General features: G+C 38.8%; 1 protein-coding gene and 1 long non-coding RNA gene across 4 annotated transcripts in view; one reads left to right on the top strand and one right to left on the bottom strand.

The window, feature by feature from the left end:
• The first annotated feature begins 1,029 nt into the window (after nt 1–1,029).
• Nucleotides 1,030–18,809, top strand: LOC116096240. Its single transcript, XR_004120912.1, has 2 exons — nt 1,030–1,357; nt 18,569–18,809. It is a non-coding gene; the product is annotated as an uncharacterized LOC116096240 (long non-coding RNA).
• Nucleotides 9,911–24,917, bottom strand: part of Ift74 (intraflagellar transport 74) — a 76,886-nt gene continuing 61,879 nt past the window's right edge. Inside the window, exons 15-20 of one of the 3 annotated variants that reach the window (XM_031377860.1) lie at nt 24,144–24,241; nt 23,351–23,477; nt 16,931–17,094; nt 16,434–16,559; nt 11,341–11,401; nt 9,911–10,192 (exon numbers count right to left, since the gene is read on the bottom strand). In XM_031377860.1, the coding sequence (XP_031233720.1) occupies nt 10,074–10,192; nt 11,341–11,401; nt 16,434–16,559; nt 16,931–17,094; nt 23,351–23,477; nt 24,144–24,241 (695 nt within the window). In that variant the 3' untranslated portion in view covers nt 9,911–10,073. Of the gene's footprint in view, nt 10,193–11,340; nt 11,402–16,433; nt 16,581–16,930; nt 17,095–23,350; nt 23,478–24,143; nt 24,242–24,917 lie in introns of those variants that run through there. The other 2 variants (XM_031377861.1, XM_031377862.1) reach the window with 2 other exon arrangements.

Genomic DNA, 24,917 nt, shown 5'->3' with positions numbered 1-24,917 from the left:
CACTATGCACTTTGATCGCATTCACCCTCTCAGTACTTTCTCTTGTAACCCCTAAAGGCTCTTTTAACTTGTTTTATTCCTGTGACCCACCCCTCCCCGCCCCCCGCAAACTGGTTCAGTACAGTATGCTTTCACTGTGAGCTAATGTGCCTCGTGATGTACTAGCAAAGAGGAAGAGATGATGTCCAATCTGTCTGCACAGAGCCCAAAGCCTAACAGAAACGGGGGTGAAGTTCTTGCTATTCTCTGGTACCTGTCTTAAGGAGAGAAGCAGCAGTCTAGTGTGGTGGTATTCACCTCTAATCCTACCCCTAGGGGAAGGCAGAACTGTGAGCACCTCCTACTTGCACTTTAGAGAAAAAGTCAGTGGGACTCCTACAGTTTCGCCAGATCTCTTTCTTTAGCTGGAAAGGGAACTGAGCAGAGGAATGGCTTCACAGGTAGAGGGCCTCAGGAGGCACCACTATTTGACTTTCTGATAATCAAAATGAGTGAAGTGCAGGAGCGTATATGACACCATGAAGGCAGTGAGTCCAGTGCATTCCAGGGGCACAGGCTTTAGCCACTCATCTTCTGTTGGTATTTTTGTGATTTCCTCCCAAGGGAGGCTTGGTTTCCCTTTGTGGGCTACATGAGAAATTGGAGAAGCTAGAAAAGTAATTTTCTTTTTCCTTCCCTTAACCATTTCCCCTAACCCTGAGACACAAGGTCCCTGCATTCGTTTTCGTGGAGAGGAGGGATAAGGATAAAGGGGTGAATAGGGATGTGGATGGTCAATCCCTAAAGCAGCCTATCCACCTCCATCAAGTCAAAGGAAGGTTGCCTCTAACAAAAAAACAATACCTAGAGATTGATATTTTTTGAAGGAATTGTATTTTCCCTTGACAAAGATTTAGATTGAGCTTGTGGATAGTATCAAGTATTTTCACCTTCCTGTCAAGCCAGGCTGGACTTCCTCTAATGCAGTGAGGTTATCTGCTGAATGTGATAACAGAAAATAAGGTATTTCAGTAGGGTTGCTTAGCTCAGCTATTGCTTCTCATTTTAAATTAGTAAGAGCTTCGTCACTTCTGTCCAATAGTCTTAACTGATTGTCTTTCTTCCCTGGCATAATCATGCTGTTATAGTGTGCTGGCTAGTTTTTGTTTGTTTGTTTGTTTTTCTATCAACTTAACATAAGCTATAGTCATTTGAAAGAATCTCAACTGACAAAATGCCACCATAAGATTTGCCTGGAGGCAAGTCTGTAGTGCATTTTCTTGATTGGACTCAATTCACTCGGATTGTGCCACCCCCTAAGAAGGAGGTCCTGGATGGTATAAGAAAACAATCTCAATAAGCCACAGTGAGCAAGCCAGTAAGTAGCACTCTTCTATGACCTCTGCTTCAGTTTCTGCCTCCAGGTTTGTGCCTTGATTTCCCTGGAAGATGGACAACATGCTGCAAGAAAATTTCTTTTTTCCCCAAGTTGCTTTATGGTGACAACATAGTAACTAAGAGAAAATTGGTACCAGGAATGGAGTATTGCTGTGATAGACCTGACCATGTTTTTAGCGTGGTGGCATCTGAACTTTTGACTGGGAAAAGCCATGAGTGCTCAGAGCTCAATGGCTTGTTCTGTGGGAGTTTGGAAGATAATGGTGAGAGCAGTGCAGACAATGAAGAGTTGGCTCACACTGTTTCAGAGGGAAGTTTGAGAGTCCCTTAAAGGCTCCGCGGGTGGTTGGCTCCCAGAAGTCTGACACTGAGTTTTACACTGCTGGAGTTTGGTTTATGCTTTGTTACTGTACTGTGGTTCTTCTTTCTTAGATTAATAAAGTAATTTTTATTTTTACTGCAGTCCACAATGTCTTAACTTTGATTTTACAGACTTTGGATATTTTAGAGAGATTTTAGAGAGATGTTGAGTGTTTTAGAGATTTGGATATTTTAAACAAACTGAACTTTTATAGTGTTTGAATTTTTAAAGACTAGGACTTTTAAAAGTTGCAATGTTTTATGTTGTTGATATTATTATGACATCTTTGGGACAAATGAGAAAGGAAAGGTTATAGTTGAATGCTGGTGAGTGTCATGTTGAAAAGGAATCAATTGTGCTGGCTTGTTATTTTGTCAACTTAACCAAGGTAGAGCTGTTTGGGAAGAGAGAATCTCAACTGAGAAAATACCTTCGTAAGATTTGCCTTTAGGCAAGTCTGAAGTGTACTTTCTTGATTAATATTGATTTGAGTGGGCCCAGCTCATTGGGTGTGGTGCCATTCCTGGGCAGGTGATCCTGGATGACATAAGAAAGCAAGCAGAGAAAGCCCTGGAGAACAATCCAGTAGACAGTGTTCCTCCATGGCCCCTGCCTCAGTTTCTGCCTCTAGGTTCCTCCTCCAATTTTCCTGGAAGAGGGAAAATTACCATAGTACCAGCTGTGCTATGAAATAAACCCTTTCTTTCTCAAGTTGCTTTAGTGATGGTCTTTATCATGGTTATTATAAAAGTAACAAAGATACAGTGTATGAAGTTTTATAATTAAAGAAATAAGCTTAGTTTAAAATCTTGGCCATTTCTGGTATGTTCAAGTCTATCTTTGATTTTTTTTTTCATTTTATATTCATTTATCTTGTGTCTATATGTATGTATATGTGTGAGGATCAGAGGTCAACTAGCATACATATACTCTCTTCTTGTACCATGCAGAATCCAGGAATTTAACTCAGAAAATGACTACTATGCAGAAGAGCGTTTGTTCCCAAATTGGTTATTTTTATATGGGCTAGTAAGGTTTTGCAAAACAACAGTTCATTAGAAGAGAAGAAACTGAGGCACCAAAGCACCTTTTCAAGTTTTGTAAAATTAGTAGGGTTAAAATTCTGTTGTATAATACGGTTCTATAATAGATAAAGTTTCCAAGGACTATGTTTAAAATTAAAACTTCATGTGACTTGGGTTATGAAAACACTGCACATTAACTAATCAATTTGTCTACTTATAGTAATGAAGTTTGTTTGGTTTGTTCACAAATGCATAGCATGTCAGGTTGGATGGCCTATGCTGCAGTCTTAGCTGTACTCAGCACTTGGGGAGCAGAGATAGGAATATTGCAAGTTTGATGCCAGACTCAGAAGCCAAAGGAAGCGTTCTGGAGAGACTAGGCAGATTGCTGAACCAGCTGTGCACTTACTACTAACTGGCTTCTCTCTAGTGTGAGTGTCACTAATCATGCACTGATTACCTCCCCTGCTAGTGTACGGAGCTCCACAGTTGTAGAGTACCAACTCTACTCTATTTAGACCTGGGCATGAGAGTGCTCATCTATAATCCTGGGAACTGGAGGCTGAGGGAGGGCAACTGTTAACTGCCAGGCCAGGCTAGGCAAAGCAATACTGGAAGACTGTTTCATAGCCCTGAAGAACCTGTGTTTGTTTACTGATAGAGGATAAGAACAGAACAGACTAGTTATCGTTCCCATGTTGATCTTCATTAGTAAAAGTGCTCAGTGTGTTTATTCAGTCTGCTGCTTCTTTCCACATGAATTTCAAGATGTTATTTTTAACAGGAATAGAACGCAGTGTGATGGCACTGGATGAGGAAGAGCTGGTTCATGCAGATATAACGTCCAGTTCTAGCCCAGCAAAAAGATGATTCTTGTTGGACTTGTTGAAAGGCTTTGAGGAAGGAAGAGACATTAGTGAGAATTTCCCTCAGATAAAATATGTTTTAGTTTTAAAGAAAAACTGCTCAATTATGTTTCCCCAAATATAATATAAGTGTTAGGATGGAAGCTGGAATCCTTGCTTTTTTTTCCAAGAAGTTTTTCCTGTCAAACTTCCTATTGTTATAATGTGTGAGTACACACACACACACACACACACACACACACACCACACCTCCCTACTGCCAATCTTTAATGGTTGAGTTATAGACAACACCGAACTGGTTTTTATTAACCCAAATCAGCTTCTGTTGCTGTGATAATCTACCTGAGACAAGATGCATTATAAACAAAAGATTATTTTAGCTCATGGTTCTGGAGTAGCAAAATCTAGGGACTTTATCTGGTAAGCCTTGCTGGCAGAGTTCCAAGCCACACAGAGTATCACATGGCAAGACACAGGGAGCACACATGTCTACTTGATGACTCTCTTCTTTAAAAGCTGCTAAGAGTAAAACAAAGGGGCTCTACCCTAATAACTTTGTCTAATCCTAATGATCTAATCATTTCCCAGAGCACCCTACTCTAGGTATCATAGCTGGAATAGGTTTCCACCTCTATAATTCCTCATAGCAGAGGCTAAATTTTAATACCTGAAGCCCTGGAGAACATTCACACTACATTTAAACCATAGCAATAGTCATGTATTCTTTACACAAGGTGAAGAATAGCTATATAGACTTCAATTTTTATTGCATTTCTAAGCACTACATAAACAGCGTTGAAAACACCAAATTACCAATGAAACACACTGGTGACACATACATGTAATTTCAGCTACTTGGGAGGCTACAGTGGGAGGACCATAAGGTCAAGGCCAGGCTGGGCAAGGCACTGTCTCAATAAAAATAAATTAATGGGGAAGTTGGAACGAGAAATGGGTTGAGCAGGAGAGAAGGATGAAAAAGAGCAGCTGGGAAAGGGTGAATATGATTCAAATACATTATACACTTGTACACAAGTGTCTTCATGAAACCTATTATGTATAATTAATGTTCCTAATATTATATATATATTAGTACATAATTAGCATAATACTAATAAAAACAAGACAACTAATCGTGAAAAATAGAAAAAGGAGAGCTATTCAATGTGTCCAAGCTGGGAAAGAGGAGCAAGAAAATGGGGCCCAAAACCCTCAAAGCCATTTTGGAATATTTGCATGAAGTTTAGATTTAAATAGAGGTCATGAGGTATGGATAATCAATTAATTCTGGTCAAGAAGTGGTCTCGATCAACACTGATCCATCATTGACTGGCTCTGTTCTCCCAGGTGGTCTGTTAAGTTGTCAAGCACTTTAAAATGTTGGGGACAAGTTTCTCCTCTGGTAAGTATCAGGTTCCAGCCTTTCTCCTCCTCCAGAATGAGATTTCTAAGAATTTTTTAATCCTTCGAAGTCCTTTGTTTCAATAGTCTGACTGGCAAAGGGGAGTATTTTTAAAAAATTTTTATTGGTTATTTTGTTTATTTACATTTCAAATGTTATCCCCCTTCCTGGTTTCCTCTACAAGAACTCCCCATCCCACACCCCTCCCCTACCTCAACAAGAGTGTTCCTCCACGCACAAGCCCACTCCCACCCCACCATCCTAGCATTCCCCTATGCTGGAACATAAAACCTTCACAGGACCAAGGGCCTCTCCTTCTACTGATGTCTGACAAGACCATCCTCTGCTACATATGCAGCTGGAGCCATGGGTCGCTCCATGTGTATTCGTTGGTTGGTGTTTTAGTCCCTGGGAGCTCTGAGGGGTCTGGTTGGTTGATATTGTTGTTCTTCCTTTGGGATTGAAAACCCCTTCAGCTCCTTCAGTCCTTCCCTTAAGTCCTCCATTGAGGTGCCCCTGCTCAGTCCAATGCTTGGCTGTGAGCATCTGAATCTCAGGAGACATCCATATCAGGCTTCTGTCAGCAAGCACTTCTTGGCATCACCAACAGTGTCTGAGTTTGGTGTCTGCAGATGGGATGCATCCCCAGGTGGGGCAGTTTCCTGGATGGCCTTTCCTTCAGTTTCTGCTTCACTCTTTGTCCCTGTATTTCCTTTAGACAGGAGCAATTCTGGGTTAAAATTTTGAGAAGGGTGGGTGGCCCCATCCCTATCAGGGGCCATATCTAACCGCTGGATATGGTCTCTACAGGTTCTCTCTCCCTTTTGTGGGGTATTTCAGCTAATGTCATCCCCGTTGGGTTCTGGGAGCCTCTTACTTTCCTGGAGTCTGGGACTTTCTGTTGGCTACTCACCTCTGTTCAATTTCCTGACCATCTGTATCTCTCCATCTCCTCCAACACCTGATCCTGCCCCCCTTTTCCCTCCCTCTCCTCTCTTCCTCCCAAGTCCTGCCCACCTTCTACCTCCCATGATTATTTTCTTCCCTCTTCTAAGTAGGTCTGAGGCATCCACAGTTTGGTCTTCCTTCTTCTTGAGCTTCATATGGTCTGTGAGTTGTATCATGGGTATTCCCAGCTTTTTTTCCCCTAATATCAGTGAGTACATACCATATGTGTTCTTTTGTGACTGGGTTACCTCACTCAGGATGATATTTTCAAGTTCCATCCATTTGCCTGCGAATTTCATGAAGTCATTGTTTTTAATGGCTGAGTAATATTCCATTGTGAAAATGTACATTTTCTGAATCCATTCCTCTGTTGAGGGACATGTGAGTTGTTTCCAGCTTCTGACAATTATAAATAAGGCTGCTATGAACATAGTGGAGCATGTGTCCTTGTTATATGTTGGAGCATCCTCTGGTTATATGCCCAGGAGTGGTATAGCTAGATCCTCAGGTAGTACTATATACAATTTTTCTAAGGAACTGCAAACTGATTTCCAAGAGTGGTTGTTGTACCAGTTTGAAATCCTACCAGCAATGGAGAAGTGTTCTTCTTTCTCTACATCCTCACCAGCATTTGTTGTCACCTGAGTTTTTGATCTTAGCCATTTTGAGTGGTATGAGGTGGAATCTCAGGGTTGTTTGGATTTGCATTCCTGATGACTAAGGATGCTGAACATTTCTTTAGGTGCTTCTTGGCCATTTAAGATTCCTCAGTTGAGAATTCTGTTTAGCTTTGTACCTCATATTTTATTGGATATTTATTTATAGTTCAAATGTTAACCCCTTTCCTAGTTCTACACCCCCCCAAACCTCCTATCCTACCCTTCCCCCACTTCCATGAGTGTACTCCCCCACCCACCTACCCACTCCCAATTCCCTGCCCTGGCATTCCTACACTGGGGCATCGAGCCTTCACAGGACCAAGGGACTCTCCTCCCAACGATGCCCAACTAGATCATCCTCTGCTACATATTTGGCTGAAGCCATGTGTATTCTTTGGTTGGTGGTTTATTCTCTGGCCCAAGATACAAGTCACAGACCACATAAAGTTTAAGAAGGAAGACCAAAGTGTGGATGCTTCGGTCCTTCTTAGGGGGAACAAAATACTCAAGGGAGAAAATATGGAGACCAAGTGTGGAGCAGAGACTGAACAAAAGGCCATCCAGAGACTCCCCCACCTGGAGATCCATCTCATATACAGCCATCAAACCTAGACACCATTGTGGATGCCAAGAAGTGCTTGGCGCCTGCTATAGCTGTCTCCTGAGAGGCTTGGCCAGAGCCCGACAAATACAGAGGCAGATGTTGGCAACCAACCACTGGACTGAGCATGGGGTGCCCAATGGTGAAGTTAGAGAAAGTACTGAAGGAGCTGAAGGGGTTTGCAACCCTATGAAGAACTACAATATCAACCAACCAGACCTCCCACAATCCTTCACCAAACCTGCCACACCCACTCGTCTACTCCAGTAAAGACCCAGGGCTCCTAGGGTCTACCCCATTTTTAATAGGGTTATTTGGTTCTCTGGAGTCTAATATTTTGAGTTCTTTGTAAATTTTGGATATTAAACCTCTACCAGATGTAAGGTTGGTAAAGATATTTTCCCAAACTGTGGGTTGCCATTTCGTCTTATTGACATTGGCCTTTGCCTTACAGAAGCTTTTCAATTTTGTGAGGTCTCATTTGTCGATTCTTGACAGGTCATAAGCCATTGGTGTTCTGTTCAGGAAAATTTCCCCTGTGCTCATGTGTTCAAGGCTCTTCCAAACTTTCTCTTCTATTAGATTGTGTATCTGGTTTTATGTGGAGGTCCTTGATCTACTTGGACTTGAACTTTATATGAAGAGATAAGAATTCACTTTACATCCTGTTCACTGGCCCCTCCCCGTAGTCCCCTCCCACAATCCTTCCAGAAACCTGCCATGCCCATTCGTCTACTCCAGTAAAGTCTGCAATATCAGGGTTAAAAGCCTGATCACAGACAAGAGGTGTTATGACTTCAAAGGGAGTTTGTGCCTCCTGGGTATTCAGTCAGTCCTTGGCATCTCCTAACTCAGAAATGTTCCAGATTAGTCTTTCCAATCGTCAACACGCCTTCCTATTCAGGCATAAAGGTACCCCAAGAAGTGATTCGTAAATGGCTAAAACTTTAGACTGGGCGTTGTTCCCTGGCCAGCACAACGTTCCAATATATCCTAATTTATTACCAAACTGTTGTTAGCTTGGAATTTCTCATAAGAAAGCTGCCTTATTAGACAGGGTGTCCTTAGAGTTAGCAACAGAGGTCAGGCACCATTGCTTACTGCAAACATAGAATCCTCAGGGCAGTCCCACAGAAGACAGAACTGTTTTACATACCAGAGAGTAATCGAAGGGCTTCCCTCACTTAAGGGCTTTTTCAAGAACTGCTAGATTGGAACTTCCTGGTGCTTGCCTCCAGCAGATCCAGAGAATTAGCATGGGAATACCAAAATAGCCCCAGTGGGGGGGGGGCACCACTGCTCTTCCGCTTCACACCTGGATACCTGATCTTACGGACCTTGATGTAACCATCACTTGCCTACATGATCTTACTGACCTTGATGTGACTGTCACCTGCCTACATGACTTTTGTCATTTGCCCTGTTTTCTGTATACTATATAAGCCTGGTTTTCACTTTGTGCACGAACTTAGATGGAGTGGGACTTAGATTCATTCATTCAGATTCAAGCTTCTAGCCTCATGCAGTCTGCAGCCCCCCCCTCCCTGGGCCCAAAGCACTTGGGCAGGGGTGGGGTGGGGGGTGCAGGGCCTGTCCAGAAGAAGTGGCTGCTTTAGACCCAGTGTGTTTCAGGTGGCTTCAGATGTACCTCAACTGCTGAGCTGCCAGATTTTTCATTTCTCTTTTATAATGACTGTTAAAGTCTGATGCCATTTTTAAGAAATACATTCAGATCCTGCACTTCCATGTGTCCTGTCTGCCATGATTTCTTCTCCTATGCCCTGTCGACCTGACTAGGACCCCGTTTCTCCCACGGGTTGAGGGAGGTCCAGACTGGCCGGCCTGCGGCACAACCCCCCCTCCCCCCTTCTCCTCTGAGAAGGTTGGGGTCCCCTGGGTATTCCCCCTACCCTGGCTAAGTATCTCTTTAGAATGTCTCCTTTCCTGCTCTCTTCTACCAAAGCTGTTTCTAAGAATTCTACATGTAGCCTGCCTTGGATGGTATGAATTAAATTTCAACCAATGCTGTCTCCAGGACACATTTCAAGACACTCCTTTCCTGATCCCAAACAATATCATATACTACTATTCCAAATGGACTCTGATAGGGTACAGACAACACAATTCTAACTCCAGTGCTCATAAAGACAGCCCAAGAAACACAGGTGTCAGTAAGCCAGGTCTCAGAACTGGGCAAAGTCCTTTAACTGTTCCTAATGCTACTGAGTACTTACTCTCTTAATCAGATGGCCAATTCTAGCAGTTAATCTTAATTGTTTATATGCATTTTTTCATTAGACATTTAGGTAAAGATAAAGATAAAAAGATTTTCAAGAGGCAATTAGCAGAGGAATGTTAATCCATCAGAAAAGCAGTGTGGGGTCAGCTCCTAGTCTCAAGAGTATTAGCAAGTTTTCTTTTTGCTGGGTAGTGCTAGTAATTTTGTTTATTTTTAATTAATTAATTTATTCTTATGTATATAACTGTTTTGCTTGCAGGTATGCCTGGTGCCCACAGAGAGCAGAGAGGGTGCCAAATCCGCTGGAACTGAAGTTACAAATGTGGTCAGGCACTATGTGGGTGCTAGCAAACTGAACCTGGGTTATCTGTAAGAGAATAAGAGAATAATCAGGTGTGGTTACTATAAATACAAACATCACAGGAAGAGGAGTTATATGCAAACATTTTATTGAATTATTAACTATGCAAGATATCTCTCCTTCAAGGAGATCACAAAACCAGGGCATTCACGAACCTGGGGTCTAAGTCTTCCAGGGGAAGCTAATTTACTTTTAGCATGCTTGAGGATGCTTCTAGATTCAGTCAACTCAGTTTCAGCTTCTGCTGGCATTATGTAGAGCATCCATGATGGTTTTATTGTAGTCTGCAATCTGCTTCATCACATTTTTAATCACTGGCTGGTAATCACTCTCCTGACTCTTGGTTGCTATGACTAATTACAAGAGTTAAGGAGGAACAATGTCAGTAAAAACAGCAGTCTGTGACTCAGAAAGGAACTGAAACAGACTTGGGTATTTGTCACTATGAATGCAGACAGTACAGAAAAAGTACTAGAATAAATTTTAGATTTAACCTTGTTTTAGCAAAGCATACATTGACACAAAAAGGCCAAGTAAAACTTGTTTCAAAAAAATCACTTTTGATTTTTTCCTCATTAAGTTATTTATTCATTCACTTTACAGCCTGATCAGAGCGACTCCCCCCCCAGCTCTTAATTTTTTAATGTTAGATTGCTCCATCTAATTTTACTCTCAGAACAACTAACATTCAGAAAAACTCTAGTCTCTATATGGTTACATGGAATTTCAGGCAAGTCTCTAGACTTCACTATTTCAGAATCATGTAATTTATGTTGCATACAGCTAGAATGCTGGACTTCTAAACACCCAGTGAATGAATCAGTCAGCCTTTTAAGCTGAGCTGTTCTAACACTTGAATAGAGCCCCTACAGCATCTACCTGGAAGTAAGCCGAGGTGTGTGCTGACCCTGAGATAAAGCTCAGCAACACCCTGTGATAATCATTTTGTTCTCCAGATGTCCTGGAGTAAGTCAAAGGGAACAGGCAGGAAATAAAGTCTGGACAGATGTAACTCTACAGTGCAGGCCCTCACTTGGTAGGAATAAGATGCAGTTGAATCACGTGTAACATAACTGAGTTCAGAGGTCAAGTTTCTTATGACCCTGACTGGTTAGCACCCTTTGCTCTATAGACAGCCAAGTTGTAGCATTAAAAACAAATAACACCTATATCTAAATTTTTTCAGAAACTCTATGAATAGAAACTGGTCTAGACATTATAAAATTAAGGCTTAAATAGATCAAAAGAACTTTCTAAGAACTGTAGCTTACCAGTGACAAAATCACCATTCAAAATGTGATCATCCAACTCTATAACGTATGCCCTTAAGCACTATGCTATATGGTGACTTTATACTCCATATTGGGTAATTCTCAAAATCAGTTTTTTAATAGATAGTCTGAGTAAACACAGAACAGAAACTGGTGCCCATATAATTAACTCAGAGTTCTGTACACATTAGGCATTTGGTAAGGACACATCAAGTCAATTTAAAGGATACACTCTTTCATTACGAAATTATTTTGTTCCAGATGCTGCCACTTCCTCTCCAAATTTGTAAGCTAGAAACACAAAAGGTGAATGTTAAGTGACTCACATATTCAAAATCATCACCTGCGCCTTTGAGAGGGTATGAAAAACACCCAACTTTAAATCTTAACAAGTGCTTGCATTCACGAGAAGAAACTTAGGTTAAATCAGACAACAGCATATACATTTAGGACAATGCTAAATTCCATAAAAGGTCTTACTTCATTTATTTTAATTACAAAATAGTAAAAATATATGCCAATAAACAGACAAACTGAAAGCCAATTTATGACTTTTCCTAAAGTAACTTAAGATAGAAAATGGGATGTGATGGGAATATCTCCCTGAATTCTGGAAATCTAATGCTGCAAAGGTAATATATATTCTAACACTGCCAAAGGTTCAGACATATAGGAAAAACTTCCTTATTTCTAGAGCTAAGTTTCCTGCCTTGTTTCCCAGGCTGCGATAAGAGCAAAGCTGCAGTGTGAAGATTGTAAGAGTGTCTGTAAAAAGCTGGCATTGTTACAATAATTTCTGCATCAACAGGAAACTAATGTGGATATTATATTGATGGTTGCTTCCTTAGAAGACAATTTCACTGTTATAGAATTAAACTGTTTTTCTGATTTAATTAACCTTGTAACTTTAGCTTTTAAAGATTCATGTAGTTTTCCCTAAGCAAAGGACTGTTTGAAAAATGAAACACTAAAATAATGTTCTCCCTGGCTATTTCGAAGTAATGAGCATTTAAAAGAATGTGGTAATTGAAGAAGCAAGAAAAAATATTTCTTCTTACTCTCATGAACACTGTTCTCAGGGCACACATATCTACCCTATTGTTTCCTCCAGAGAGATAAATTTAGATATCAGGATGGAATCACAGTTAACTGTGTAAAATATATGGTCCTTGAGTCCTTATGAAATCAGATCTGTTGCAAATAAGACCTGGAAGTTAGGATGGCCCCTTAGGAAGCAGTCAGCACATTTTGGCAATAAATCTTTAATAACCTTTTACAAAGTCAAGTACCAGACATGTTTCCTTTTTGTTCTCATATGGCAATGAACCTCTTAAGTGCTATACAAATGATAGAAGAATCACATCATGTCAAATTCCCCTTACATTGTATGCCCTCATTACTGACTTGCCTTGACACTATAAGGTAAATACCAGTTTTGAAAATCTTCTCTCTCTACAACTTATTCAAATAATATCACATAAAATTGTTTATAGGTATAAGAACACTTTTTAAGAAAACTGTTAAGATTTAGAGACAAGGATTTGATTTAGTTAGCCAGGATTGGCAAAATACAAGAATATAACGATATATTTAAAATTGAGGTTTATGTTATGATTTGGAAAAAAAACAACTAAACAAAGGTGTCCACATGGTGCCTTACATCATCTATGTAGTGGAAGATGAAAGTCAACAGGTTTTTTTGTTTGTTTGTTTTTAAAGCCCTCTTTTTCCCTATGACCCATTTTAGACAATGTAATATAGTCACAAACTTGTCTCACACTTTTCCCTATGACCCATTTCAGACAATGTACTATAGTCACAAACTCATCTCACACTTTTCTCTAGCACTCACCCACACTCACAGTTTTTACATTGTAAAGTAAAGACAAACTGACAGGTCAGTAGTATACATAAATTAGTGATTTCTAGTTATTGCAAACTCTTATAAGATTCTACTTTTTTCAGTAGAAATATAAACTATCTTTTTAAAATAGTGTATCCATATAGTGTGATCTGAAAGAAACATTTTAAAGATGTTAAAATTTTAAAGAAAATGTTTTTTTTTTTTTTTTTTTTTCCAGAGCTGAGGACCGAACCCAGGGCCTTGCGCTTGCTAGGCAAGCGCTCTACCACTGAGCTAAATCCCCAACCCCCTTTTTTTGTTTTTTTTGAGACGAGGGTTTCTCTGTGTAGCCCTGGCTGCCCTCAATCTCATGACAGTGGATATCTTTTTCTGTCACCTTACAAAGAAAAAAACACAAAAACTACAATGAGTTCGTATACAGGTACAGGAAGTGCTGCCTGGTGGTCAGCTCTGTCCCAATATATTTTAGACAGAACAGTTCATATTGACCTTTGATTTGATGGTTCCTATGTAAAGCTTTGTGGAATTTCTTTCCTTCTTTCTTTCCTTCTTTGTTTCTTTTTAAAGATTTATTTATTTATTTTATGTGAGTATACTGTTGTTGTCTTTAAATACACCAGAAGAGGGCATCTGATCCCATTATAGATGGTTGTGATCCACCATGGGGTTGCTGGGAATTGAACTCAGGACCTCTGGAAGAGCAGTCAGTGCTCTTAACCACTCAAGAAAATGTTTTGATGACTGTTATTAATAGAATTAGTTTATTTTGTCAAAATATGAGATGATGCATAGATGAATAGCCTATATATGCCAATATATGCCAATGTGTTAGAAACATTCATTTCTGGGTAAGAGGGAAGAACATGACCTGATTTTGGTTGTTCTACCTTGATCATACTGCTATGTAAACCGGGGAATTTCATACATTCAGAATTTTAAGTTGCACGTAATTAAACATGATCATAATCAATCCTTGCCTGACTTTAAGTACTCAATTTGAATACAACACATATGTTTCAATTGGTAATTAGAAAATACTTACTATATATCTTCTATATACAAACTAGTTACATGGTGCTAGAGAGCAAGTAAACTGGATGGACAGTGTACCCTCCAAGAGCCCATAATGTCTGCATCAACAGGAAACCAAGGCCTTAAACACTGTTCAGTTATGTACCAGAGTATGGGTGATAAGTAAGTTACTGTAGTTAAGTGTCTATAGAGATGTGAATCAAGAGCTTCAAGAACAGGACTGCTCTTCATAGTGTTATTAGAAAAGTTAAGATTAGAAACTACCTAAATGTCCAATTAGAGACTGGTTCTACAAACTATGCTTTATCACATAGTAGTATATTATATATGATCTCCAGGGGGCTGGAGAGATGGCTCAGTGGTTAAGAGCACTGGCTGCTCTTCCAGAGGTCCTGAGTTCAATCCCAGCAACCACATAGTGTCTCATAACCTTCTGTAATGGGATCTGACGTCCTCTTCTGGTGTGTATGAAGACAGCTACAGTGTACTCATATAAATAAATCTTTTAAAAATAATATATATGGCCGGGTGGTGGTGGCGCACGCCTTTAATCCCAGCACTTGGGAGGCAGAGGCAGGTGGATTTCTGAGTTCAAGGCCAGCCTGGTCTACAGAGTGAGTTCCAGGACAGCCAAGGCTACACAGAGAAACCCTGTCTCGAAAAAACCAAAAAAAAAAAAAAAAAACCCAAACAAACAAAAATAATATATATGATCTCCAAATGCACACTATGGCATACATATACACATACACCCACAAAGTAGATAGACAGATAGATAGACAGACAGACAGACAGACAGACAGATAATGCCAGTTATACTCTGAGATTAGTGCTGTTCTTAGCCTTCATCAGAATAGCTTCTTTTTGAGTAAGTGCGAAGACTTGCAAATGGACAAAATGAGGAGAATAAGTGACTGGGGCATGCTCAGCCCGACAGTACATCTATGTCACAAGCCTCAAGTCATCTCCTCAAGGCTCAGGGCAGGCTGTGGAAGGAGTGGAAAGAATGTCCATGCAGAGGTCATGGAGGAGTGCTGAAAAGCAATGTTTTCTGGAAACGACACAACTGACTCATGGACTTACTACCCCTGTGTGCACAAGACGGCTCTCCTCAGCATGGGTTTACCAGGCCTACCCTTAACTAGGGAATATGGACACAGCTCGTGAGTACTGCAGGAAGGACTGTCCTTTTCTCAGTGGTGGAACCACTGATACATGCGCAGGGCCTACACAGGTCCAAGTCACATGGGGTCTCAGTATGGCGGGAAAACGGAGACATGAGCCCCTATTCCTGACTCAGAAGCCATTTCCAAGTGTCAACAGCTCGCAAAGGGAAAACTAGTTTTTTCCAATGGAGTCTCACTGGGTATAAAAACCACACTTAACGTCGGCCCAAAGTAGATGGCCAAGACCAAACAAACTCAAAAGTTTTGGAGAGTAATAATTTTGGTGTCGTAATGCTTGGTTTGAGCATTTTTATTTATTGTATGGGTATTTTGCTTATATATTGATTTCTAATTTTGTATGTATGCGTGTATTTAATGCATGCATATAAGAATTTCTTATGCTTCTTTTTTTGTTTTGTTTTTTTCCTGTTTATTTTATTTTGGTTTGTTTGATTTACTTGCCTGTTTGAGAAAGAAGATGTGGAGCTGGGTGGGTGGGGAAGTGGGGAGGAACCAGAGGAGATGAAGGAGGGGAAACTATAATCTTGATACCTTCAAAAAAAGGTATCAAGTTGCCCATGGTTTATTAAATAGTGCTCTCATGCAAGCAATCTTAAGCTCAGTGGGTATAAAAAAATATATCAAAGTGGTACAAGGATTAGTGGAAAGAAGAACTTCAGTGGGGGAGGAGAAGGGAGGCGTGTGTGAAAGCTCTATCTGGACATATATGAAGAACTGAAGAGCAAAAATAAATGGGAAACAGCAAGAGAAAGTCCCAAGCTAAACACCCAGGATGTGTATGCATTTATGCATGTATGTATGTGCGTATGAAAGTGTGTATGTGTGTGTCATGTACATGTGTGTGTTACTCATTTCAAAATGACAAGAATTCTGTCTGTCATTGGAGTTTATGTTCTTTGTAGTTTCTGTGGAGTCTCAACAGAAGTTAGAAGTTTCTGTTTACTTTTGGGTAAATTTTAAAGCCATTACCCAGGGTAGCGTAATAGCCACGCCCAGGAGAGTATACGTCCTATAAAACTGGCCTTCCATGCAGATCTACTCAAGGACATTAACTCATATTAAATACAGACTCTTTCTGTTTCAAAGCCCAAAAGGTATGGAAGGCTTACAAGGCAGGTCTGAAACCAAAACGAAACAAGAACAAGAAGAAAGCTCTTTGAAGTAAAAACCACAGACTGAGAACAAGACAGACAACATAAAACACAGAGTGGATTTCCAAGTGAGCTCTGAGTGTTCTTACCTGAGCATGTGTCTCACTGTCTTGAAGCTGCGTTTTCAGGGTCTCATAGTCTGTGGTCAGCTTTTCCATTATTTTCTTAAAGGCATTTCTGTGGGTTGATAATAGTGTTCTTTCTTGATGCAATTTCTAGACAGAGCCAAACAGACGCTATAACAAATATCGAGAAAGTTCACATAAAAATCACATTTGGCTTAGAAATTTTAATAGTTTTATTTTGTAAAATTCTACCAGACTTGTAATCACTTTAAGACTTATTTACAGCCAGGCGATGGTGGCACATGCCTTTAATCCCAGCACTTGGGAGGCAGAGGCAGGTGGATTTCTGAGTTCGAGGCCAGCCTGGTCTACAGAGTGAGTTCCAGGACGGCCAGGGCTACACAGAGAAACCTTGTCTCGAAAAAACAAAAAAAAACAAAAACAAAAACAAACAAAAAAAAGTGAAGGAAGGAAGGAAACATTTGGTTGAAAAGTTTTAAAAGGCTTTGTTAAACATGTACCTTCTTCTTTTCTTCAGCTGATGACTTTAAAGCTGCCAGGTCACTGTATGTCTCCAGGTCAGCAGTCATTTGTTTAATTTTGTTTTTCAGAGACTGCTGCTCTTCTGTCATCTTACTTTCTAGAAGTTCCATTTTCTGTAAATCCAGCTGCAGACGCTGACTGTCTGAAGCACAAGAATTTAAGGCAACAATTAAAATTCTATATTATCATATAACTAGTTTTAGGATTTTAGAGGTCACAACATTTTAGTCACTTGACCAATATACAATTTATTGTATATATTTCTTCTTAAGGACATCGTACTTAGTATATATTTATGACTGTTAATAACTAATGCACAGTGAACAGCACTGTACTTTATTTGTGAATGGAGCATATTTAATGTGATTTTCTTTTTAAGGCATATAATAAACTTCTTGTTTTAGGGTGCACAGTAGACAGTATATTAGCACTTTGAATGCAGAACATTTTAAACTGCATGATTAGGGAGAGGAAGGAGTAATGGAGGAGAGAAGGAAGGGTTAAGGAGAGGTATAAGACAGAGTACTAAAAACCTAGAAAAATATTGATCTTTTACAATATAACTGAATAAGTGGCAAGGTCTGTGCTCCAGAGAAAACAATGTGTAACTCTGAAGACAAGAACAGAAATTTAGTAACTAGATATTCATTCCACTTAGTATTCATTTAAATGAATATAAGTAAGGAAAATAGTGCTTTTAAAAAGTCACTGGTTTTAAAAGGGCGTTGTAGTTTAGGGAGATGGCTCAAGAGATAAAGTGCTTACAGCATGAGAATGAGGACCAGAGTTTGCATCTTCTGAATCCACACACATGTTGGGTAAGCATGGCAGCCTACTACAGTACAGCACTGAGGAGGCAGAGACAGGGAATCCCAGAATAAACTGATTACCTAGATGATCCATATTCAGGGTTATTGACCAACCTTATCTCAAAAAAGTAGAAAGTGATTGAGGAAGATATGTTACTTCAGCTTTGGGCCTCCATATGCACACATGTGTACCCATACCCATGTAAATATACATACAAATATACAAAAATGATTTTTAAGAGGGGTTTTTATACAACCAAATACTTTAAAGTTGATATAATTAAGCTAGTATTCCTTGAATGTTTCATTTACTCCTTTCAGAGTTTTAAACTTAAGCATATTGATATACATATGTACAAGTATATATCAATATATGTGTAACAAGATTTAAATGTTATCATAGCGTCAATTTCAAGCTAGGTACATGCTTATTATCCTGGCATTTGGAGGCTGAGGCAAGGGGACTCTGAGTTCAAGGCCAGATGGGAAATATAGTAAGACTGTCTCAGAAATCCAAAACCATAAAATGCTTCATTTGGATTCCTATCTTCACTAAGGTTACAAACAGTTATGAGAATAAAGTGCTAAGTATGTTTCCAAGGTGTATTATAGCACTTTAATAATATAGATAGGAAACATGCTTAGCTAACTGAAGCAAGCATTTACATAAATTTAACTGCAAATGAAATTTGGATATGTACTCAGAAAATACATTTAAGAACTATACAAACTGATATTTTTTTTTCCAGAGAAAAGGAGCAAATATTTGGTTGGTATAGAGTAAGGTTTATCTCCCTTTCCCATCAGGTCCTTATGAAAAGCTGAAAGCTTCTCCAAGGGAAGAGACAGGAAGAGGAAGCAGTCTAGTTCCTTCTGATATGCTATGAAGTTGCGAAGTTTACTAAGCAGTGTGTACAGAGCAGCACAATCTCAGGAGGAGCCACTTTGACCTGGGGAAATGCTTCTGAAATATTCTGCCATCAGCACATTTGTTTACTCCCCAGAGTTTCCTTTCTAAAAATATAAATAAAAACTACTGCTAGCACGATTCTTTGCCTCTACCCTGCAGTACAGTGCTTCTCATGTTTCCATGGTTGATCCGGAGGATCCATTGAGTGTGGCTGTGTTTCTTTTTCCTCCTCCTCACAATCGTCTCACTCACGTGGTATGACTTCTTTCGCCCTTCTCTAAGGAGTAATGTTGCCCCTGAGAGTAAGGGAGCTCTGCAGTGAGAAAGTCAGCTGTGTTCCAGTAACCATCTCTAAGACACTCAGGGCAGTCAACAAGATTATCATCAACTTCTGGTGATTTCCAGATAAAAGAAATGTCATTAAGTGTGGGCAACAATATAAAGAAAAGGAGGAATAAAAAACTATAGTCTTAAATAAACAAAAGAACCCATAGATGAAATAAATTATAAAGGCAGAATTCAAATCTTTGTAACATTTCCAGAAAAAGAAAAACTTTATTTTAGTGACACTGTATTTTTCACCTCTATGAAAGTCAGTTCATTCTTTTACAAATCCACAAGTGGAGAAAGCACAGTGACTAGTTTTTAAAAGGAAATATAAACACAAAGCATAAAGGTATGTAAGAAATACCGAGTCCTAATCACTGACTTTGTTTCCTGGTATTTATATTTGCCTTTACAAAACATTTTTCAATGGCTGTGGCACCAAGATAACTCAAAGGAGGGAAAAGCTTGTTGAATTAACATCAACCTTAGATAAGTGGCTATATAGATGAATTAATGTAATTCCTTAGTCTACAGAGAAGAGGAAAGGTTTTTTACATGTTCAAACTAGCCTAAGAACATAAAATTAGCAATTTGAAGATATTTGCAGACTAATAGTTTTACAGAATTATGCACCATCATCAACAGAGAAGCAATCTAAGTATTGATGAGTGGATAAAATACCTACTATGCTAGGCAAAATAAGCCAGTCCCAACATTATGATGACATTTCTATGCAGCTTTCTTAAGAGGCAAATTCAAGAAACAGAAGTAGAATTGTGGTTGCCATGAGTTAGAACAGAGGGAACAAGGAGTTGTTCAATGATAAAATTTCAGTTTTACAAGATAAAAAAGTTCTGGAGCTCTGCTGTATAATCCATGCAATTCCAGCCTATACATCTTAAACTAATTAAGAGAGATCATCAAGAAAATAAACAACAAGCACTGATGGAGGGAATGTAAACTGTTGAATTCAGTACAAACATCAGTGTGGAGGTTCCTCAAAAGACTTAACATTATACCTGAAAGACTCCAAGTCAACAGTCACAGAGGTATTGCACATCCATGTTTACTGCTATAACATTTTCAACAACTAAGAAATAGAACCAGCCTGATGCCTATCAACAGATGAAGAAAAAACCCTACCCATACTCAGTCATCAAATCTAGACACTATTGTGGATACTAACAAGTGCTGGAGAACAGGAGCCTGAGATAGCTGTCTCCCGAGAAGCTCTGAGAGTACATGACTAATACAGAAATAGAGACTCACAGCTATCCATTGGACTGAGTACAGGGTCCCCAATGAAGGAGCTAGAGAAAGAACCCAAGGAGCTGAAGGGTTTGCAGTCCCTTAGCACAAACAACAATATGAACTAACTAGTACCATCAAAGCTCCCAGGGACTAAACTCCAACCAAAGAGTACACATGGGGGGACTCATGGCTCCAGCAGCATGCGTATAGAAGAGGATGGCCAAGTCGGTCATCAATGGGAGGAGAGGCCCTTGGCCCTGTGAAGGTTCTATGCCCCAGTGTAGGGGAATGCCAGGGCCAGGAAGTGGGAGAGTGTGGGGTAGTGAGCAGGGGGAGGGGGGAGGGAACAGGGGATTGTTTTAGTTTTTGTTTCTTTTCTTTTCTTTTTTTCTTTTTTTTCTTTTTTTTGAGCGGAACCTGGGAAAGGAGATATTGTAAATAAAGAAAACATCTAACAAAAAAAAGAAAAGAAAGGAAAATGTGATGCACTTACACAATAGGATTTTAATCAGCCATCAAGAATATCCTACATCTGCAGGAATATGAGTGCTACTAGAGATCATTATGTTGCACAAAAAGCCAGATTCAGAGAGACAAATACCACATTTACTCTAATGAATGCTAAGCTTACATTTATGTATACATATAGGTCTTAAAAGTATAAAGGGAATAATGAGGGGCAGAAAGTGAGGGGGACAGAGAGGAAAGAGGGAAAATGTAATGCATGTGCCATGAAAGCAGAAGGGGTATTTGGGGTGAAGAAGAGTACCAATAAAAGTGTGTCAGAGGGCATTGGAGATTAATACAAAAGTACAATGACACATGCATACATGCATGAACAGGACATAGTGACTGCCATTTATTTTGAATATAAACTTAAAAAGTAAAGTGAACAATAGCTAAAATACTAAACTTTGTGTATTTTTAACATCCTAAAGAAGTACAAAGTGACTGTAGATATAGGCCAACATTGGAATGTACTTTTGCTACTTGCTCAGCATATAAATCACAAGAACTAGTAATTGTAATCTTATGGTAACAAGCTAAAACCATTTCGGTACAAAATATTCTTTAAACATAGAATAATAGCAATTCTCTTTTTTCTAGTATCACTTTTAATTAACCTGCATCTTATTATCATTCAATATGCATTTACAAGCTCAGCATTTCCTATCCAACTCTCAGGCTGTTAACAGTACCTTCAAACATATGATCTTTTTTTTGGATGTAGAACCATAACATAATTCTTTTACTAACTGCATAACTGCTACAGAAGTATTTAAGATATTACTGAACTATCAAGTCCATGAATCTTTCTACAATAAAAAGAATGAATAATCAGTTCAGGTCCGAATAAGTTTTACTCTCAAAAACATTTTAGGTTTTGGGAATCCCTATACCTAAACATTAACATTTCAGAAAGAGAGAGATGGGGAGAGGGAGACAGAGAGGGAAAGAGTGTGGGTGTTCATCTTTCTCAGCCACTCTCCACCTTTTTTTTATTTTATTTTTTTGAGACAGGGTTTATCACTGAACCTGGAGTTGGCAAGGCTGGCTAGCTTGTCTTTAACTGCATGTCTGTATGTGTCCACCACCTCAACACTGGGATTACAAGCATGTCACCCTGCCCAGCTTCAGTGTGGGAGGCAGGGATCCAAAGTTCCCTATGCTTGCAAGCACTTTACTGACTTAGCCATCTCCCCAGCTTGAATCCTTAAGTATTTTAAGTTAGTAAATATTAATTTCCTTTTCCCTAAACCTGCTAGTGTAAATCCAAGTAGACAAAAAGGGCAAATTCAGTCAGCCCACACCATAAAAAAACACTCAGAATCTGTCAACACAGAAACCCAAGATTCTATATGAATTTCTGTAACTTTTTATTTAATCTCAACCTATGTCATTTGACACATCTTTTTGATCACTTGATATAGGTTTAATGTACAATTAAAATTTCTACCATTTTATAGAATACAGATTGGCATATCAATTTCTGCGATACATTGGTTAATAAAAATCAAAATTCATCTGTTATTGAGTTTTTAAAGAATGACAACAAAATGATTACAGTTAAGCATGTATGCTTAGATGCATGCCGTTTTCCTTGGTCAGCACTGTGCTAGTGAGCACGGCTAAAACTATTTCAACATCACTGGCTCCCAGACGCTCTTCTAATTATTATCAACTGACCTGCTATGTGACCATGATGCATTTCCACACTCATGTCTATAAAATCATTACTTTACTGCCTTATATCTGTCCTTCTACCAGGATGAAAGTTCCTTGAGGAAACAGATCTGACCTTTTTTTTTTTCAAAGAAAAACTTTGAATACTGAGAATATCTCTCCCTGACCAAACTCTAGTCAGTCTCTAAACTCTTTTCATTTAAGCCTCACTGTAAGAGATGACTGCTTAACCTCATAATCACACTGCCTACTGGAAGCTATGGCTGTGACTACTACCAAGCACTGTGAAGGAACATCACACTACATGTCATTACTTTGTAAAAAGACCACACTTCAAAATCTGAAACAGAGTTCCCAGTTCTGCATGTCACTTTGCACCATTGTAAAGTTAGAAAACTTATAGACTGTGGCCTGGGAATGTAGGCTGGTGGTAGAGCAGCTCGCTAGCACCACATGGATACAGACACAAAACGGTATGTGAAACCTTCAGAAGCTAGCAATGCTCTGTATTCAATAAGTATGGTAAAATGAATGAGGATATGCCAATGTCGTACTAGTAAGCTACTGGGTGATATCATATGCAACTCTCAAATTGCCAATGATGGGGGAACGGGTACTTATCAATTAGATCCTTCCTTATGAGACTTTCAAAAGAATTCAAAAAGGAATGAAGATGAGTTTTTGAAGTTCCAATTTGTTATTAAAAAAAGAAAAAATGGGCCAGGTAGTGGTGGCACATGCCTTTAATCTCAGCACTTGGGAGGCAGAGGCAGGCGGATTTCTGAATTCCAGTCCAGCCTGGTCTACAGAGTGAGTTCCAGGACAGCCAGGGCTGACAGAGAAACCCTGTCTTGAAAAACAAAACAAACAAACAAAGAAAGAAAAAAACAGAAAGAAAAACTAACAACAAATCTTACCTGAGGTCAAATTCCTAGCTGTTGTCTGTGACTTCTGCATTTCAGTTGATTTAAAGCTGAGGTCATCCTGCATCATCTTTAGCTCTTGGTTGGTGATGGAGGATATCTGTTTCATACGATTTATATTCTGTATTTGCAGAGAAATAAACAAAAGATTTAGTTGTATATAAAATGTCCTATAAAACCACCATAAAACACAAAGGATGTGATGCTTTCAATAGTTATTCAATTTTGATGTTTTATAGAATGCATTAGGATTCAGTCATGTTTCACTTGCTTTATTAAACTGTATACAAAATCAGCTACATAATTTGAGGAACTATACAGACTTAGAGCACTAAAAATACCAAAAGGGGGCATATATTTCCCTTCTTAGCATAAGACATACTAGATTCTCAATAAACACTTTCTAATAACTTAAAAAGTTCATTAGTATATATACAAAAAATATTTACTATACAAATTACAGTGTAAAACATATTAACAACTTCTAAAATACTGTCTAGGTTTTTGAATTGTATTAGTAAATTCAGATAAATTATCAATGGAAGGAACTCTTAAATTTTATTATCACAGCTTCTTGTACTGCTTTACACTGATCATGTACATCCCATCCTTTTCCACATTATCTTAATTAGCTAAAATTTTCCTACAGAGATAAACACTAATAGCTTGAAGAAAGAAGAAGGGAATTTAAAGGAAACAGTTTAAGTGGGCAGATACAACACTGAGTCTTCCACTTTCTTTATTGCTATTTGGAAACCAGAATACTGAGATGGCACACAGCACTTACCCGACTGCAATGCTCTAACAGTGTGATGATGCTGGCTTCTATCTGTGCCTTCCGCTCTACCTCCTGATTCTTCGTTTCCTCAAAAGTCTCTATAAAGGCTGCGGATTGTAAACATGGTAAGACAGACTACTGCTGATAGACTTAGTGCTAAATAAACTTCAGACTATTTTCCAGAAATTCAAGTAAATATGAAACTTAAACTATTAACGTACTCTACTTTCAAATACTTAAAGTCTTTTATGACTCTGATATAAGTAAACTAGAGAGTTATAGAAGCTCAAAAGAAATAACGGATCCCATGAAGATCAGAAAAAGTACCTCCTTGACACAGCTATAATTATTAATACTTAGAGTTGGCCACTGGTTTTAGTTCTGAAATTAGTATTAATAAATACTTATCTAAAATGCCTTTTTATTAAATTAATCAAATAATGGCCTAATCACAAAATAAATTTTATCATTTCTTCAGATTATAAACACCTATTCTAAGAAATAACTCATTTGTATGATCTATAACTCATATATACTTTTGATCTTATTTGCATTCTTTAATTATTCCTATGGAACTTCTAAAATTAAAAATAAGTAGTTAAAATTTTACTATTAGTAAGAGAATAGCATCAATGTTGCATGCATTCTCTAATGTATTTCCATTATGATTTTTCTACCAATTCTTTTTTGGTGGCTCAATAGTGTAGCATATGTTTTCTACTTTAAAAAAAAAAACCAAGCTGGGCGGTGGTGGCGCACGCCTTTAATCCCAGCACTTGGGAG

This window comes from Mastomys coucha, unplaced genomic scaffold (genome assembly GCF_008632895.1).
Source record: "Mastomys coucha isolate ucsf_1 unplaced genomic scaffold, UCSF_Mcou_1 pScaffold18, whole genome shotgun sequence".
Lineage (NCBI taxonomy): Eukaryota > Metazoa > Chordata > Mammalia > Rodentia > Muridae > Mastomys > Mastomys coucha.
Note: the sequence above shows the minus strand (reverse complement) of the source record. Positions and strands in the feature narration are given on the sequence as shown.